General features: G+C 45.0%; 1 protein-coding gene across 1 annotated transcript in view; it reads right to left on the bottom strand.

The window, feature by feature from the left end:
- Irs1 (insulin receptor substrate 1) overlaps window positions 1-7901 on the bottom strand; it is a 57051-nt gene extending 49150 nt beyond the window's left edge. The window contains exon 1 of the mRNA XM_027942005.2: window positions 3637-7901. Coding sequence (XP_027797806.2) covers window positions 3658-7374 — 3717 coding nt within the window. The 5' untranslated portion in view covers window positions 7375-7901 and the 3' untranslated portion in view covers window positions 3637-3657. The remainder of the gene's footprint in view (window positions 1-3636) is intronic.
- Between the last annotated feature and the right edge of the window lie 10894 nt (window positions 7902-18795).

Raw genomic sequence — 18795 nt, 5'->3', positions numbered from 1 at the left:
CTCAATTAAAAATAAGAGGAAGTGTGTGTTTCCGGCCTCTGTCAGCAGGCTGCTTGGACTTTTTCATTCTTAGGATTCTGCTCTAGATGAACAAATAAGGCTGAGCGCATAACATCCTCTTGTGTGTGTGGGGGGGGGGGGGGGGAGTTGGGAGGGGGTTGGGTGAATATTTGGCTGAGCACTGCCAGTGCTAGAGGAAGGGATGGAGGGAGAGGGGAGACAGGGCTCAGTGAGGACTTGTCCCTGGCTGTCGCTGACCAAAGCCCCCGCTGGCCCCTCGGCTCTTCCCCTCGCACAGGCCACGCCCCCTCCCGCCCAGAGCTCGACCATGTCTCTCGCGGATTGGCTACGATGGAGGCCAATCAGCACCCCACCACCCCGCCCGCCCCGCCCAGGGCCAGACGCTGCTCTGGCACAGGAGGGGTGGGAGTGAGCCTGCCACCGCCTACCAAGCTGCCTAGGAAGGGGCCCTGCAGCCCCCAGACCCAGAGACAGGCAGAGGCGGAAGGCTGGAGGGTGGCCTCGCCGCATCTTCCCCCCACCCTGGCAAAACTGGAGGCCAAGTGCCAAATAAAAAAGGGAGGAATGCAGGAAGCAGAGGTGACCCCAGAAAAAGGAAAGTGCCAGTACTGAGAGGGTTTGCTCTGCCTCTGAAGGCCACACAGCAAAGAGAAGAGGGGAGAGAGAGCCGAGACCTGAGGAGGTAGTCATGGAGGTCCGGAATCCTTGAAGTCTCCGAAAGGAAAAATAGTGAAAGGAAGAGAAATGGCGAAATTCTTTTTTTAAGGGGGAAGGAGCTTAAAAGGATGACGAAAAGCAAAAACTGAACCTCAGAGGTCTGGCCCAGGTCTTGAGAAAGCCTGCTTTATCTGGCCAGTTGCAGTTTTAAAACCAAAAGACAAATCTGAGGTAAATGCTGTTTGAAAGTTGCAGGGCCCATGCTATCCTAAGGCTGAGAAGTCCTGTTTGTCCTCCTTGAGATCTCAATTTACCCCCTGCAGAGAGCAGGCCACTAGTACTGTACAGCGAAATTCTGAAAAGGAGAAAAACAAGGGCAATGTCAGCAGTAAGAAATAAGAGGTGGGAAACAAAGGAAATGGGAGGGGAGTAGTGCTGGAAACCACCTAGCAGGTCGGAATTAAGTTGGGGGGAGAGACAGCTGACAGAGAAGCAAGAAAAGGTTGTTGGATACAAGTCCTGAGCACCTGAGCTAAAGGCTAGACAGATGTTCTCCTTTAATGGACACTGAGAAATAGGAGACAAACCGAGATGTTTACAAGAGGTTGCCAGGAGAAAGTGCCCGCCCTCATCTCAACCCCATTCTCTTCATTATGCTGCACTTTTACCTGAGAAATGGGAAAAAGGCAAATAGAGCAATTGCGGAGGAAGTTAGAAAAACAGTTTTCTCAAACTAACATGGGCATTCTGATCAGAAGCTGTTTGCCTTTGATAGGTCTGCTCTGTTCAGACGACAATTAACTATCAATAACATCTTTAAACTCAACAGGGCAAAGGCGAGCAAACAGGATGGAGGATGTGGATGTAGCTGGTAGTATTTGGTGCCCCACTTAAAAAACACGTTTGTATCTTAAAAACATAGACTGTAGAATTTTTCTGGCATGGTGCAGTTAAAGCAGGGTCCACAGTTTACCCCCTACATTCAGTGCAAACCAAAACAAAATATATGATTTTTCTAGAATATTATATTTTCCCTAAGAAAGTCAAAAACAGAACACTGGGAGGTTGTTTTGTTATTTATTTTTGGTTTTGTTTTTTAGTGTATCTGCTTCATAAAGAGGATTTTATTTTAAAAAGCTTTTTAAAAATGAAAATTCTATATGGTTTGTTTGTTCAGGACAAACATTATTTATTCTACTCTATAAAGGAAACCTATACAAATTAAGAAAATGGGTGAGGAAAACACTGTTCCTTAGTCTTTTCTTTCTTCTGCTTTAAAATCAAAATTTAGGTTCTGGGTAAGTTCTCATTATATAAATGAGGCACTTTACAATAGGAATGGTTAAAGTGTTATAGGGATTCTGGTACCCAAAAACATCATTTGAAATAATCAAAATTTTTACACTGGCAACTAAATCTCTCTTTAGTGAATGATGAAAAAAGTACTGAAATAAGTACTGATCAAATAAATGCTTTTCATAACATAACACCTAAATTCTTAGTTTGAACATTCAAATACCTGTGTCTTCTATAAAACAGAGAATGATATGGGTTAGGTGTTGGGACACAGAATGAAGAAGGGGACCACATAATTCACAAATACTAGTGATAGGAACCCCAAAGCACAAATTAACTTTTGTGAACAGATACCTATTAAGAAGAATAAATGCTTTTAAAAGCTCACTCTGTAAGCATTTATAAAATTCACAAGATAATCATTTTGTCAGAATAAAGTGTTTCCAAATGCTGAAACTTCTGCTTTGCCAACTCATCACATTATTTGCAAACTATACTCCTCTCTTCTACCCACAGTTATGACCACCAGAAAACAGATTCACAGAATGAAGGGCAGGCTAATTTCCTATTACAAATGTTTTTCATTTTCAATACAGCCTTAGCCACAGAAGACTTAAAGCCAACTTTCAACATTTCTGAGGCATCTACTCTTGAACTGAAAAAACAAATATTCTAAGAGCAAAGAGTACACAGTTTAGCCCTTACATTCAGTGCAAACCAAAACAAAACAACTTCCTTTTCCCAGACCTAATGTATCTTCTCTTCACCATAAAAATGTTAAGTAATTTTACAGAGGATGTACAGTAGCCCCCAAGTGATAAATGTGAAGGTTCCGCGCAAGAAGAGACAACTGCTAGGCAGACATGCAGCCATGAACTTCCATAACTCTTAACTCATAATGGGTCCCAGGCGCATACAGTTTATTGCATATCCTGTATAAAAGCGGCCATGCCTGTGAGATGGGTGGTTGTGTGAAAAATATTTCACGACTCCTGGTACAGGAACAAAAAGAAAATGCCACCCATAATCACCTTCTCAAGAGATCATAGGCAGATAAGTACTTCTCTCTGAATATGTATGACTAAAGTGCTTTTACTCCTGAGTCTTTTTAGGACAACATGAATAAAAATTGATGCTTCCTGTTGCTGTTTATGTTGCATTGGTATTGTGAAATCACAGAACAAAAGTGCACACAGCAACTCAGTAAGATCACCCTTCAGAGCTCTGAGAACTATCTTTAGTGAAGAGCTGAGCTTCTGTGTGAACAAGTATTTTTGTAGAATTGTCCCAATGAGGGCTGACCTTAATAAAACGGTCAAAAGAAAACTTCAATAGAAAGATAAAGTTTCTCATATATGAACTTCACAAACCTCAGAACTGGTATTATAGCATATGAGTTTTTAAAATACTACAGTATGTTATTTCACTTGGGAATTCTCAAATGAAAAAGCCCTCCTGTGGCTGCTCACACAGTTGATTATCTGCCAAGAGTCATTGTGAGGTGAGCATCCATATGTCCTGACCCACCCACCAACTCTCAGTTAAGTGCATTCTCCCTATGGGAGCAGCGGGAAGGAGCACAAGGAGCAGAGGCAAAGAACAGAAATCTAGCACAAGATTAAAAGCAGTTTTGTCTTCTGAATCTGACACCATGAAACGCACCTGCTGTGACGTCCAGTTGAGCTACTGGCGGTTCTCTGGCTGCTTCTGGAAACTGATGCTGGCATAGGTGCTTAAATCCTCGCTGGAGCGGCTGGTGGAGCTGCTCTCACTACTGCCCAGGGGCTGATGGGGGGGTGGAGGTGGGGGAGGCTGCGGTTGAGGGGGGCGCTGTTTGAAGTCCTTGACCAAATCCAGGTCTATGTAGTTAAGACCATTCTCCAAACCCCCAGCAGCTCCACACCCTTGGGCCACCTCCTTGGGGGCTCCGCCAAGCTCCCCAGGTCTCAGCCAGACATTCTCAAAGGAAGCAGAGCTGTGGCGTTTGACATCCTCACTGCTGTTGCTGCCACCACTGCCACTGCCCCCTACTGCAGCCCCTCCTCCAAAGGGCACCGTGTTGGCCCCCCTGGAAGCAGTAGGTGTTGAGGAAAAGGTCTCTGAGCTATGCCTCCTCCGGCACCCTTGTGGATCTGCACGGATCACTTTGGCACTCTGGTTGCGGTTGGGACTGAGGCTTACCCGGGTGAAGGCGCTAATGCCCCCAGGTCCCTGTGGGCCCCCCAAAAGGGAAGAGTGGGCAGGAAGCTCAGCTGCTCCTTGAGGTGCAGCAGGGGAAGAAGAGGCTGTGGAGGCTGAAGGAGGAGGAGCCGCTGAGGCCCTGGGCAGTTTCACCTCCTCTGCAGCAATGCCTGTCCGCATGTCAGCGTAGCTGACAGGGGCAACTGGTGAGGTGTCCACGTAGCTCTGACGGGGACAACCCATCTGCATGGTCATGTAGTCACCCCGGCTGCTGGGCACTGCCCGGGTAGGCCTGCAAATGCTAGTAGTCCCTGGAGGTGCAGGGCCCACTCTGCCCATCTCCCCCCCACTGCTCTCCTGCCAGGTTGCCCTCCGGCCCGGCCCCAAGTCCATGTTCATGTACTCCTCAGTGCCAGTCTCGTCCTCTCTGGGAGCTGGCTGGATCTGGGATGGACACCGAACAGAAGGTGAGCTGCGGGAAGTCATAGGGCCAGATAAGTAGCCAGGCTGGTCATTCCCAAATTCAATATTCACATATTCCCCTGGGCTTTTGGGCTCCGGAGGGTGCAGTAGGGGCTGCTGCTGTTGCTGTTCTCGAGCCCGAGGCAAGGTGCTGGCCTTGGGATCCCCCAAAGATAGCCTTGTGGGCCGAGCCAGGCGGCTGTTGGTCTGAGCAGCTGTGTCCACTTTTCGAGGCAAATGGGGCTGCAAGACATGATGGTGGGGATGTGGGAGGCCAGGCTCTGGCCTAGCCCCACAGTAACCCCCACCCAGGCTGTCGCTGCTGGTGGAGGAAGAAGAATCTTCTGCAGTTGCAGTGTAGAGAAGGCGACCAGAGCTAGAGGAGAGGCGGAGATGCTGGTGCCGGGCACCCTCCTCTGGCTCCCCAGGGCGCTGGGTGTGCTTAAAAGACCTTGGCAATGAATAGTAGGAAAGGACTGGCTTGTGCTGGGGATCCTCAGGGCCATAGTAGCAGTCAGAGGGGCTGCTGGTGTTGGAGTCCCCCACTGGTGACATGTTCATGTAGTCACCTGTACAAGGCAAGAGCTTGCCACCCCCACTCTCCACAGGGGGCTTGGGGTGAGACAGGGCATGAGAGTGGTGCCCACCAACCCCATTTGTCCATAGCTTCCCATAGCTACTGCCAGAAGGGGCGGCACTGATGCTGCTGCTGCTGCTGGACCCACCTCCAATGTCAGGGGAGCAGCTGCCACTGGGGGACATCATCATGTAGCCATTGGGGTCCACTCTCTGGGGATGACGTCTGATGGGGTTGATGATCTGCTGCGGGGCAGACACGCTCTTGGGGCTCATGGGCATATAATCCCCACTGCCCTTCCGGCTATTGGGCACTGGGGCCACCCCTGGGGACATGGGCATGTACCCATCATCAGTGTGGAGGGTAGAACTATCTGGGCGATGATGGCTGCTGCGGTGCTCCAAGGCATGCATCTCTAGACCCTCCTCAGGGTAGGAATGGGTGGGCACGAAGGCAGAGTGCCTGTAGCCAGGCAGTCGGCCTCCACTGCCACCTCCTGGTGGATAGGCAGGCATCATCTCTGTATACTCCTCAATGGAAGCCACTGAGGACTGGGATGGGGTCTTCTGGTGGGAAATGGTAGGGGATGTCCCTGCAGAGTGAGTTCTCTTCCGGAACCTATTATCCAGATCAGCAGCACTGGCAGCTTCATCCCCAGTCAACAACGCTGGGCTGGTGCCCAGGCCAGCTCCTGGGATGTACCGGTGGCCATTACCACCTCGGGACAAAATGTAATGACCATTGGGAGCTGTTAGAGTGGAGGCCCCCTTTCCACCCATGCATATATAATTGCTCAGCTCCTCCTCGCCTCGGGCTGGTGGGGTGTGGCCCAAGGAATCCGGAGTGACACTGCGGAAGGAACTTCGGAAGTCGCAGGGGCTAGAGCCATACTCATCCGAAGAGATGAAACCACCATCACTGGGGGAACCAGACACGGAAGCACTAGACCGCCTTGGAAAGAGACAGTCCGAAGTGGAACCATGGCCACTGGTGCTGCTGGATGATAGACTAACTGGGCTGGTTGCCGAAGGCGAGCAGCGAGAAGAAGGCATGGGGATGGAGCGACTGTGGTTGAGAGGCGGATGCAGCCGGGAGCTGCCCCGATGCCGGTGGGCGTGGGTTCTGTTGGTGCTAGGACTCACAGGGCTGCCATCCACAGAGGCTGGGCGGGACATGGTGCCTTCACCATCGCTGGAGGCGCGCACACGGAAGGATCCTGGCTTCCCACCTACCATACTGGCAGGGGAGGTGGCAGTGATGCTCTCAGTGCGTGATCTGCGGGTCAACCCCACCTGGCTGGGCGGGGGGTTGTTGAGATGGTGCCTGCGCAAGGGGACACTGATGGGGTTGGAGCAGTTGGATGAGGACTGGCTCTTGCTTCGAGGGCGAAACTCATCACTCATGGCCCGCATGGCCTCCAAGATAGTCTCATGCATGTTCTGGGCCACCACCGAGTCATCCACCTGCATCCAGAACTCCCCAGGCCCTGTCACAGCAGAACGGCCCACCTCAATGAAAAAGAAGTTTTCAGAGTGGCCGCAGCGTCTGATGTTCATTAGCTGTAGCACCACAGCCGCTGCCTCTGAGTTCAGCTTCACAAAGCTAATGGTCTTGCTGGTCAGGCAGAGGCGGTAGATGCCAATCAGGTTCTTTGTCTGACCCAGGCCCTTGGGCTTCAAGATCACCTGCCAGACCTCCTTAAACGCAGGTCCTGGGGGCCCATCTCCATAGCTCAAGTCCTCTCCAGCCTCCCCGAGGCCCAAGCTGCCACTGCAGCTACCACTGCCTCCTGCTCCAGGGGCTGAGGCCCCTTCGTGGTGGTGGCTTTTGGCACGGTTGTGCAGCTGCAGGAGAGCCTGGTACCAGCTGTCTTGCTCAGCCTCACTGTCCGCAGCAATGGCAAAGTGCTCGTCCCGGGTATAGAGAGCCACCAGGTGCTTGTTCTTGGAGTCAGCACGTTTGTTGATGTTGAAGCAGCTCTCGAGGGGGATCGAGCGTTTGGGGGCGCTCGACTTGTGCCTCCACTTCTTCTCGTTCTCGTAGTACTCCAAGCGCGCGGGGCCCCCGGCCTCGCTGGCCGCCCGCAGCACGAAGAAGCGCTTGTGCATGCTCTTGGGCTTGCGCAGGTAGCCCACCTTGCGCACGTCCGAGAAACCTTCGGTATCTGGAGGACTCGCCATGCTGCCGCCACCGCCACAGCCGCTGAGCAAAAGGAGGCGCCGAAAAAACAACTAGTTGGGGGGCGGAGGCTCCTCACCGCGGCCCCGCACATGCAAACAAGGCTGAAGGCTGAAGAAACCCCGACTCCTAAATCCACGCTGCCCCCTGCAGTGGGGAGGGGTAGCAAAGAAGGACGCAGTGGCTGCGCCAAGGAAGAGAGCCGACTGGAGTTTATGGGCGTTTTATGCCCAGAGGGGAGGCAATGCGTCCGGGGTGAATGCGGCCACGATCTTCCCGAAAGCCAAGTGTCCCCTCAACCACTGCAGCCAGGAAGGAGCTAAGATGCATCTCTAGCCGCCTCAGCTTAAGTCCGGCGCAGGAAGGCAGCGGCGGCCAGCGGGTCCCTGTGGTGCCCCTGCAGGCGCGCACGCCTTCCCTCCTGAGTTCCTCTCTGGAAGTAGCGATTCACGAGGCAAATTAAATATCCTTGGGCAGGGGGAGGCGGGCTGCCAAGTCCCAACGTTGCACGGGGTTCTCCCTCCTCCTCCTTCGCCTCCTCCTTCGCCTCCTCCCACCCCCCCAACCGTCCCCGCCGCCACCAGCCGCCCAAATACCAGCTCAATCGCAGAGACCGCGGCGCTGCGGCTGTTGCTGCTGCTGCTGCTGCCGCCGCCCGCGGACGCGTCCTCCGCAGCCCTCATTCGAGCCCATCTCGGCGGGCGGGGAAAGTGGCTTTTCCACGCGAAACGCTACTGGGCAGACGCGGGAGCCGGAGACGGTCCAGAGGGACAAGCTCATCCCTGCCCCTCGCTCCAGTCGGCAAGGGAGGAGGGGAGGGGACTAGGGAGGGAGGCAGAGGGGGAGGTTTGGGAAGGATTGGGGAAGACGCCTGTTCCCCGGGAGGCACTGCCGCTGCAGTTACTTCTCCCTCCCTCCTCCTCCTCCTCGGAGAGTTGCCGAGAGCCCCAACCAAAACAAGCGGCGGCGTCTGGCTCTGCGCGCCGGCCCCCTCCGACCGCGCCGCCGTCTCACTCGGAGGAGAAAAACACGTGACGGAGTCTCCGCGCTCGGCAGCCGGGCAGCCGCCGGGAGGCTCCCGCCCGGGTCTCTACACATTCCGGGCCGAGCCCGCCCCGCGCCCGCCCCTCTCCGCCCCCCGGCCGTGCCGCAGCGGCGCCGCGCCGGGCCTCTGCGCTGCGCTCGGGCAGCGCCCCTCCGCGGCCGTCCGCCGGGGCGCAGCACCTAGCTGCCCTCGCACCACCTAGGGCGCCCCCGGCCCGCAGGAATCCCCGCGGCCGGCGCTCGCGGGGGTGTTTGGGTGGCTACCCGAAAACACGAGGGGAGTCTGGGAAAACGGGAGGGGGCGAGCTCGGGAAGACGCAGGAGTGAGGGTGGGGGGTGACGGGGGGGGGGCACTGCGGCTGCGGAGCCCGGCGTGGGAGGGCCGGGGAGGAGGGGGGCCCCGGAGCTGGGCTAGATCTTACCTAACAGGTAAGAGGACCCCTCGGGTAGAGGTTTCTAGTCAAGGTTTTTCCTCCCCGGAAATAAAAAGGTATATTTCGGCTTCAGGGGGATAGGCCGTGGTAAGCAGATCTAGCTTTTTGTAAGGTTTTCTAAGGGACTTCAGGGCTAGCCTTCCACCTTGGAGTCCCCAGATTTGCTGCCTCCAGGTACCTTGTAGGAAGAGGGATGCCCAAGGGCAGTGATTGCGGGGTTAAGGTCACTCCAGAGAACAGGAATTTCCCGGCAAGCGCCTCACGTCTGGCACTGTGGTTTTAGCTGCTGTTCAATTAGGGAGAACATGTAAATATCACAATTTCTCCCTCTTCCCCTGTCGTTCTAGAAAACAGGGAGTCACACGTAGGGGTAAGGGCAAATGAGATACTCCTCATCATAATCCCAAGTCAATTTTATTTTAAAAGGATGCTAGGGACCTACGAGGGTTCACAAGGCCAAAACCCTACTGTGCAAATATTGGTTGAAATGTTTGTTTCACACACAGCTTCCACACCCATTGAACCACCCTATAAATTTTTAACCTTGACCACAAGGATAAGCGGGAGAAAACAAGGATAGTGCCAGCTCAACTGTACAGGAAAATGAGTACTTCATGAGTTAGAACAGGTCAGCAGCCTGGGTCTAGTTGCACAGCCTCTTGCTTGGTTACCTTGCGGTATTTGTCTCACCACAAGCAAAAGCTCCCCAAAGTTTTTTGGTTTGGGGGGTTATTTTTTTAAGATGACCTATAAACAAGCAGATTGTCCCTGCTTTCCCAGCTGGTATTAAAGACCTACAGAGATGACGCGTGTCGCTGGGTTTAATGGTATTTTGTTTTCCAACTCCAGTCCTGGCCTGTTTGGGGTTTCCGCCCCCTTTCTGCTCCAGGAACCCACCTCAGCCTCTTGCTTAAGCACTGCAGGATGCTCGCGGGGAAACGCAGCAGTCCACTAGCTGGGCATGCTCAATGGCCAGGACTGTCTGGGTCTCCGGGGAGGGTGCCTTGGCCTAATGCGGGGTGAGAGGCGGGGCGAATTTCCTGTGGAAGCCTGCTGATTGGTGAAGCTGCCTGTCTTTCAAACCCTGCACTGCAGCGGTGGTGGGGAGGACCGCGAGGGTACCAAGGTAGGTTGCAAAGCGTAGTTTTAAAAAAAAAAAAAAAAAGAAGAAGAAGAACAAGGAGACCCTAGGCGCCATTCATCGGCTTGCAATACGTGAGCTGGGGGGTCCAGCATCTATAGAGGGGCTTCTCCCCACCGAAGCCAAGAAGCCTCTCATTTCTCCGCTCACCTTCGTGTTCCTTGCCACCATGCAGCTTCTTCTAAAGCTGGTTAAAGTATGATTGGAGTACACATGTTGAATTTAAAGCCCTCCCTTCTTTTACTCTGACAGCTTGGTGATGTGGGCACACGTGCCCACTACAGAAAGGCTATAAATAGCAGACAATTTGGAAATGGTAACCAGGCGGCAATAACAGGGATTGAAATTCTGGGTTTAGAAAGTGCTTTATGCGGGGAGGGTAGAAGAGGAGTCTGCGAAATACAGAAGCCTGAAGTAGTACAGAAGTGTAACCGTGTAGGAGGTTTTACCCTAGGCAAGAAAAAAAGAGTCTAGGTAAGGCCAAAGGACTTTTCGCAGGTTTGATGTTTAGCGCTGGAGGGGGCACGTGTTTCACATTTTGTAGGAAAACAATTCAAATCCATAGACGTTTATTTTCTGAATAACCTCCGCCCTACTACCGCCCTACCCCAAGTCTAAATAAAGGGGATGTACTTCTAAGGGAGGAAGGGAGACCTTGAAAGCCTATTTAATTTTCAAATATTACAGTTAATCTTAACAGGATGGTTAAGATTGTGATCATATAATACTATTATAAAAGCTTTAAAAAATATGTCTCTCAGTAGTAAGGGATTTCTGTTTTAAAAAACATAATTTATGGGCTGGGATTGTGGCTCCACGTAGAGCGCTTACCTAGCACATGTGAAGCGCTGGGTTCGATCCTCAGCACCACATAAAAATAAATAAAATAAAGGTGTACAAATGCAACTAATTTTTTTAAAAAAACATAATTCATGTGGCTAAAATATTTCAAAGAAATCATGAAATAAACCAAATTGCTGTGACAATTTCTGTTCAGACCAATGAACTTCATATGGAAAACAATCACTGAAAATAGGGTTTTTGCAATTTTTTCAATTTGCTAATGTTTTACTACCAATGTTAAAGGTGATTAATATTTATTAAATTATAGTATAGTAAGTTCAATTGTTCTCTACCTTTTATTATTATTATTATATTATTATTATTATTATTATTATTATTATTATTATTATTATTATTACTGGGTTGAGAGAACTCTGAAAATCCAAGTTCACATTTGGTTCATATAATATACAGAATAGAAAGAGGTGCTTTAGTGGAATCTAAGTGAAATAACGTTGAGTGGATACATGTATTATCCTGTCACCTTACGCTAAATTTGTCTTGTGGTGTATTGTAATGAAATACACTGCATGAAAAATTTACTTCGAACTGAAAATTCACTGGAAAGGAAAAACAACCCCTTACTAAAATACATTGCTCAATGCTGCCATCTATAGGACAGTGAGAGACGGCTTAGATAATAAATGGGTAAAGTGCATTTCAAAAGAGGGCTGAAATAATGATTCATTGAAAACATTACCAGAGCCATTTTGATACCATAAATACAGTTAGGACTGAAGAAGTTAAAATTTTACATGTCATAGTTGCACTTTTGAGCAATGTCGACAATTAACTTTAAAATGTAAATAATGGTCTATGTATGACACTATCAGGATTCAAAATTTTATATATATATATATATATATATATATATATATATATATATATATCACTATGCATTCAAAATTTATAAATTTTTACATATATTCCCAACAGCTTGAGTTGAGGTAAGGTGCCACTCATCATTTGAAAATTACAAAGCATTTTTATATCAAAACAGATGTTTTTAAAAGAAAAATGAGTCGCTGGAAAAGCTGCCTAAATATTGGTATCTCAATTAATTTTGGCAATTTAGAACAATGCTTGAGGGAAAATCAAGACTTAGGTTTTTTTAACTGAAGTTCTATTTTTCAAAATATCTTAATAATAAGTATTTGAATGCATCCTCTACAAGGTAATATGAAATATATACAATGAAGCAGTTTCTTACATCTTTGATGGGGTAATGAGAGATACAAAATAAAGATAATTGATGTCTAAAGATGTTTGTGTGTGTTAAATATCAACTAATTAGCAGATGGAGAGCATGTGTATGCAATAACTAAAGAAATGTTTATGGAGGAGCGGAACCTTAAGCTTGAACTCTAAGGGTGGCTATAACTCGGACAAGTGATGATCAGATTTTTTTTTTTTTTTTTTTTTTGCCCATTCGAGGTTTTTGAAGCACCTACTGTGTGTTAGACATCAGGAGAGGCTTCAAGGATTTAGGTGTCTAAGACATGATCCTGCACACAGGTGGAAGATGAATAAACACAGGGTGAATGAAATCGCATAGCAATCAATTCCTTTCTAACTTAAAAATCATCAGTCACAGACTGGAAGTCTAGAAGATGCCTCTTCCCTTAATAACTTTGTTTTCTCTTATAATTAAAATCCTTCATCCATTTAGATTGGAAAAAAACTTTGTAAAGAAGAACTAAAAAATGAGCTGCAAAGTCACTTTGGCTTAAGAATCTGCAAGATCAGGATCCCTCAGACCTGAGGATCTTAATGCAGGTCCTGATTCAGAGGTTGGAGGGCAGGCTGAACAGATGTGTTGTTTGCACACACAAGGTGAATCTTATTTCTGCACCACCCTTAGGTAGCAAAGTTCTAATAATGGATGATTAAGTGTGAGGCATAATATGGTACTGTGAAATGCAAGTAGGGCATTTACTTTTCAGTGTTATCAATACATTCGAAGGGGACAACAGCAGTAAAAATTCCATTTAACTGAGAGATCATTGCATTTGGAGCTTCTGTCTTTTCAACCACTGGTATCAAGAAAACTCAAAACTAATGCAGGATTTCAGAAAGACAGTTTCAAAGCATTTGTATTTTGATATAAATAAAGTATAGAATCAACGGATGGATGAGGTTGAAAAAAAGGAGGAGGTGAAAATGCCATGCCACTGTTTAATTTTCTCATTTCAGAATTTTACTGATTGGCGATTTGGGTTTGGGGGGTAGGTATTGGTGATTCTGATAGACTTGCTTTTTTGTTTTTTTCCTTATTTGTTTTAATTTAATTCATCAGCTATTATCTTCTCATTTTCTTTTACAGTTTTTTTTGCTATGGACTGGAGCTTATCATTATCTTGGATAATGCCATTCACTCTTTTGGTCAGTTAATCAAGGGAAATAATCCTCAGCCATTTCTTATATTCAAAGAGCCAACATTTTATCTAGATATATATGCCAGAAGGGTTTACAGACTTTATAACACCTCTTGTTAATTCTGCCCAGTTCTTCATCTTAAATTTGTCTTTTTAATTGCAGTACATTCAGTCTAAAACTTGATAACCAAGAAAGTCTTCAAAATAGTTCTTCAACTTCATTTGTTTATTTTTAATGAGAATTTCGAGGAATGATGAATATTCTAAATATCTTCATTAGTCAGACTTTGTAGCTCAAACTAGTTGGTTTTCTGTATTAACAAAGCATTACTGTGTTACTACCCACAGCCCCTTATTTTTCTCCCACCCTGCCTCAATTGGAAAGTTAACAATTATATATTTTTTTCTTTGTTTTTTAAAAAGTAGTTCCTCAAACTAGAGCTCATCACTCCAAGGGTTTTCATTTTTTAAAAATTAACTGATTAGAAGCTTAGGGATTTTAGTTTTGTGTGGTTTCGGAAGATAAGAGTTCATTTGAATCTGAGAAATTTGTAATTACATTGCTAACTGTGGTTTGGTGTCTGCATGTGGGCAGAAGAGTCACTCACCTCAGAATCACCTGGGGACTTGCTAAAATTGAAGCTTTCTGACTCCCATCATCCAAGTGATTATGAATGAGGATATTATGAAATATATAGATCTCTAGCAATTATTTCAAGTCTGTGAAAAGCTTTATATCCTATTGCAATGACTTTAAAAGTTTTGACCATGATCCAGAGTACAAATATACGTTCAAACACAGTAAATATCAAAACCCCGCTCATATAGACAATTGAACACAACTTATCCTTCCCACCTGTAATGCACTATTTTCCTTTCTTGGCCTCAGACTCTTTCTCTTTTTATTTTAATTTTCCAAGACACACAAGATTAGTTTTCCAGCACACTAAGGTGTCATGACTTATGGGTGGAAAATACTGCCTGTCTGTATGAGTATTTTGGAATTCAGAAGCAAAACAATGTAGTCCTTGGTTGGGCCCATCCATAGAAACTCCTAAGGAGGAAATTATGATGTGTTCAATGCATCCTGACTTATTAAAAATAATATTATTTTTGGTATCAATCAAAAATGATTTTCCACTGCTTTTTTCCTTAAGCTAGTCTGTATCTACTAAGCATTCAAATCTGATGCACTATGCTTTTTCATGCATTTTTACAATGGAAATCTGGAGACAATTGAAAGGCAAATTAAGATCACCATTTTTTGAACAGACATTTGTTACGATTTCCCAGTATTATTTTCTTATAATATTGAACTAGTGTTATTTAATTTGCTATATATAAAGTATTTGAGGGAAGTAGTGAAGGAGACATTATAAATGCACTTAAAATACATTCATATGAATTTATATTTTGTTTTTGCATCAGTTTGGATTGAGTTGAAAGGAAAAAGGGACTGTCCTCTTTTATCAAGAAGATAACCTTAGCAGGTCACAGGGACACACATCTATAATCCCAACAACTCAGAAGGCTGAGGCAGAAGAATCATTTCAGGCCAGCCTCAGCAACTCAGTGAGGGCATAAGCAACTTAGAGCCTTTCTCAAAATAAAAAACAAAAAAAAAAAGGCTAGTAAAATACCTCTGGGTTCAATCCCCAGTACAAAAAGAAAAAAAAAAATCAGAAAGACCCTGTCCCATGGGTAAAAAGAAGACAAACCTAAAAAAGAACATTAAATTATTAATTTTATTAATAACATTAGATTCATTAAAACTAGCTAAAATGTTACAATTTTGTATTTCTTAGTTTACCAAACAAATTTCTCTGATTCCTAGCAAGTTAAATTTTTAAGTGCTAATTTCCATTCATTCAATAAATATTCTTATTGAGCGTTGACTGTGAGTTTCTGTTTCTGGTGCTTGCGATAAGAGCAGAAGACAGACTGGTCCCCATCCTTCAGGAAGACTACAATAAAAACTATACATTTTAAATCATGAAAATATCTAGCATATTAGAGAATGATAAATGCTGTGAAAGAAAAGAAAAATTAAATCAATGTAAGGGAGATTTATAAAAGAGCTGGTGCAAGTAAGCCTCATTCAAGAATGTAACACTGAGCAAAGACTTGAAGCAGGGCAGCTAACTAGCCAACTGGAAAACGGTGAAGAGTGTGCCAGGCAGAGAAGCAACTAATGCAGGGACCCAGTATAGGAGCACACCTGGCACATTCAAGGAAGGTAAGGAGTTACGTCAGTGTTGTAGAAGAGTGAGAGAGGAGAATAAGAACAAAGCAGCCTAGTGAGAGAACAGTAGAGGAAATAATAAGAGATGGTATGGACCATTTTAAGGACTTGGATTTTTAATCAGAAGGAAATGGGAAACTGCTAGGGAGCATTTAACAGAGAGGTAGCATAATCTGACATTTTAAAGATTAATTCTAGCAGTCCTATTGGGAATTGTTATGGTTTGGATGTGAGGCGTCCCACAAAAGCTCATGTATGAGACAGTGCAAGAAAATTCAGAGGAGAAATGATTGGGTTGTTAGAGTCTTAACCCCAATAAGTGAATTAGTCCTCTGATACAGATTAACTGAATGGTAACTGAAGTGGTGGGGTGTGGCTGGAGGAAAGGGTTCATTGGGGGTGTGTCTTTGGGGTATATATATTTTGTCTGAAGAGTAGAGTTTTTCTCTCTCTACTTCCTGACCACCATGCAAGCTGCTTCCTTCTGCCATGATGTTCTGCCTCACCTCAAGACCCAAGGAATGGAGCCAGCCATCTATTGACTAAGATCTCTGAAATTATGAGCCCTCACATAAACTGTTCTTCCCTAAAATTGTTCTGGTTATTATAGTCATACCAGCAAAAAAAAAAAAAAAAAAGCTGCCTAAAACAGGAATGGTCTACTGAAGAAGAAGGGCAGTGATAATAGCAGAAGCAGGTAGACCTGTCAAAAGACTATTACAGAAATCTGGTCAAGAGATGGTGATATCATCAGAAGAAAGGATGAGAAGTGATCACATTCTGAATATATTTTGAAAGTGGTATCTGCAGGATTTAAAGATGATTTGGATGTGACATGGAAGAAGTAATGGATGACACCATGATTTTGTCCTCTATAGAACTGGAAAAATAAAGATTTTATCAACTGAGATAGTGTCTTGGTTTTCTATTATTGGGTTAGCAGACTACTCCAAAGTAAGTGTTGTAAAATATCAATCACATTATTCTGTTCTAGGTCTTTGTGGGTCAGGAATTCAGACAGAGCACTGTCTTGTTTCAGCTCCAGGATGTTTGGGGTCCTAGCTAAGATGGTTCATATGGTGACTCAAATGGCTGGAACCTGGAATTTTGGGGAAGTTTATTCACATGTTTCTAGTACCTGGCCTAGGATGACTGAAGTTTAGACCAACCAGAGTTCTTAAATCTAGTCTTTTCATGTGTTTTGGGCTTCACACAGCATGGGAGGTAGGTTCCAAAGGATGTGCCCACAAAGAAAGCATCCCAAGAGGGAGCTTCCAAAGAGTGGGTGTTCCAAGAGGATCAAGCAGAGTCTTATCACCTTTTATGATCCCACCTCAGAAATCATCGGGTTTTACTTCTACTGTACATACTCTATTAGTCAAAGTAGGCACAACCCAGTCGGGAAGGAATATATACCATCATTATTTATGGGAGAAGTATCAAAGAATTTGTAGCCTCTTTTTTTAAACTACCACAGTTTAGAAGACTGGGGATGAATAGGAATGGGTAGGGAAGAGAAGATGAAGAATTCTATTTGAAACATGCTGAGTTTCACATATTTATTGAAGTTCCAAGTGGAGATATCAGGTGGAAATTTATAGACATTTGATACTGGAGTTGAAAATATCAGTCTTTGATAAAAATCTAAATGTAGAGGTTGTCAGTATATGAGTGGGATTTAAAACACAAGATGCTGGATAAAATCATCAAGGAAGAGAAAGTAGGTAGAGAAAGGAGCAGGACAAAGGAGATTCCTTTTGTAGGAAAAGAGAAGACACCATAAGAGGAAGAAGAGAGTGAACTGGATCAATTGGTGCTGATGGTCACATCAAAGGAAGATTTGTAATTGGCACAGGCTTTAGGATTACTGTATTTGTGGACGTGTAAGACAGGTAAACACGGATCTCTGGTACCTACAACATGTCTAGGATATGAGTGGATTCTTCAGTAAATCATAAGAGTTCAACACTCCTCAGATGTGAGCAGCAAATCTGTAGTGTTTATGTGAATAACTATGACTGCACATTTCATATTACTAAATAAATTTAACTTGAAGTTGGGTATAGTAGCACACACATATAAGTAATCCCAGCAACTCAGGAGGTTGAGGCAGGATGATCACATGTTTTAGGCCAGCCCCAGCAAAATTTAGGTCCTCTCCCAAAATTAAAAATAAAAAGGGCTGGGGATGTAGCTCAAAGATAAAGTGCCCCTGGATTCAATCCTAAGTGCCAAAAATAAAATAATATTAACTTTAAGAATTGCCATGAGGCTAGAGATAACTGTAGTATTTGGGATATTATTTTAATTCTCATTATTCATTTTAGACTTTTTGACTCTGAGATTAGAAGTCTGAACATTCTTGAAAATTTGGAAGAGTAGCAGAGGAGAAGTTCAGAGGAAAAATAACACATTCTTATTTTTTAACTAAGCTTTTTTATGTTTTTGATAAAAGTTTATTTTTTAATTTATTTTTTATTTGTTCCAATTAGTTATACAAGATAGCAGAATGCATTTTGATTCATTGTACACAAATGGAGCATGACTTTTCATTTCTCTAGTTGTATACGATGTAGAGTCACACCACATGTGTAGTCAAACATGTACCTAGGATAATGGTCATTTCATTCCACCATCATTCCTACCCTTATGCCCCCTCATCTTTCCTCCCAAATGTTTATTTCTAGAAGAATTTAGTGATCTTAAAATTCCTCAAATAACATAACAACTTTCCAATAACTTATCTTAAGTGGGGAAAGATGAAATAAAATCTTATGTAAAATACAATAATGCCCATCAATATAATAATATAAAGTAAAACTTACTGTATCATTGGTAGGATACACAATTTACTAAGACATAAAAGCAATAACTCTTGAAATCTTTACAGAAACATGGAATATGCTTAAATATACCCCTGTGGATTTTGAACCTTAAATTATTATTGTTTTAGTTTTCCACTTTTCCATCATAATACAGAAGCAAAAATAAAGCAAATATACAATGTGTTATGTGTCAACTGGTGATGGCAAGTGACCCATTCTACCTTTGCCCATGGCCATCTGCCCACTCCCCCAGGTGACCTTTCTTATACATGGGAATATTTGCTCAGGTGAACAATGCTTCCCACAAAGTTGTTTGTTCTTTCAGTTGCCCAAGGTTAATGGTAGTTTATTTGCTGATAACTGGGAGCACTTAAAAATTGCCAAAAAAACAAACAAACATGTCTTTTCTCCTGCAACAGCCTCTTTACTTTCTCTATTCTCATCCCACTTTAAGTCACTTCTTATATTGAAGCCCAAGAGGATTGTTTGGAACATGGAGGAAAGGGCCTTAAAAATATT

This window comes from Marmota flaviventris, chromosome 11 (assembly GCF_047511675.1).
Source record: "Marmota flaviventris isolate mMarFla1 chromosome 11, mMarFla1.hap1, whole genome shotgun sequence".
NCBI classification, from domain to species: Eukaryota; Metazoa; Chordata; class Mammalia; order Rodentia; family Sciuridae; genus Marmota; species Marmota flaviventris.
This window is presented reverse-complemented; position numbering and strand designations above follow the sequence as displayed.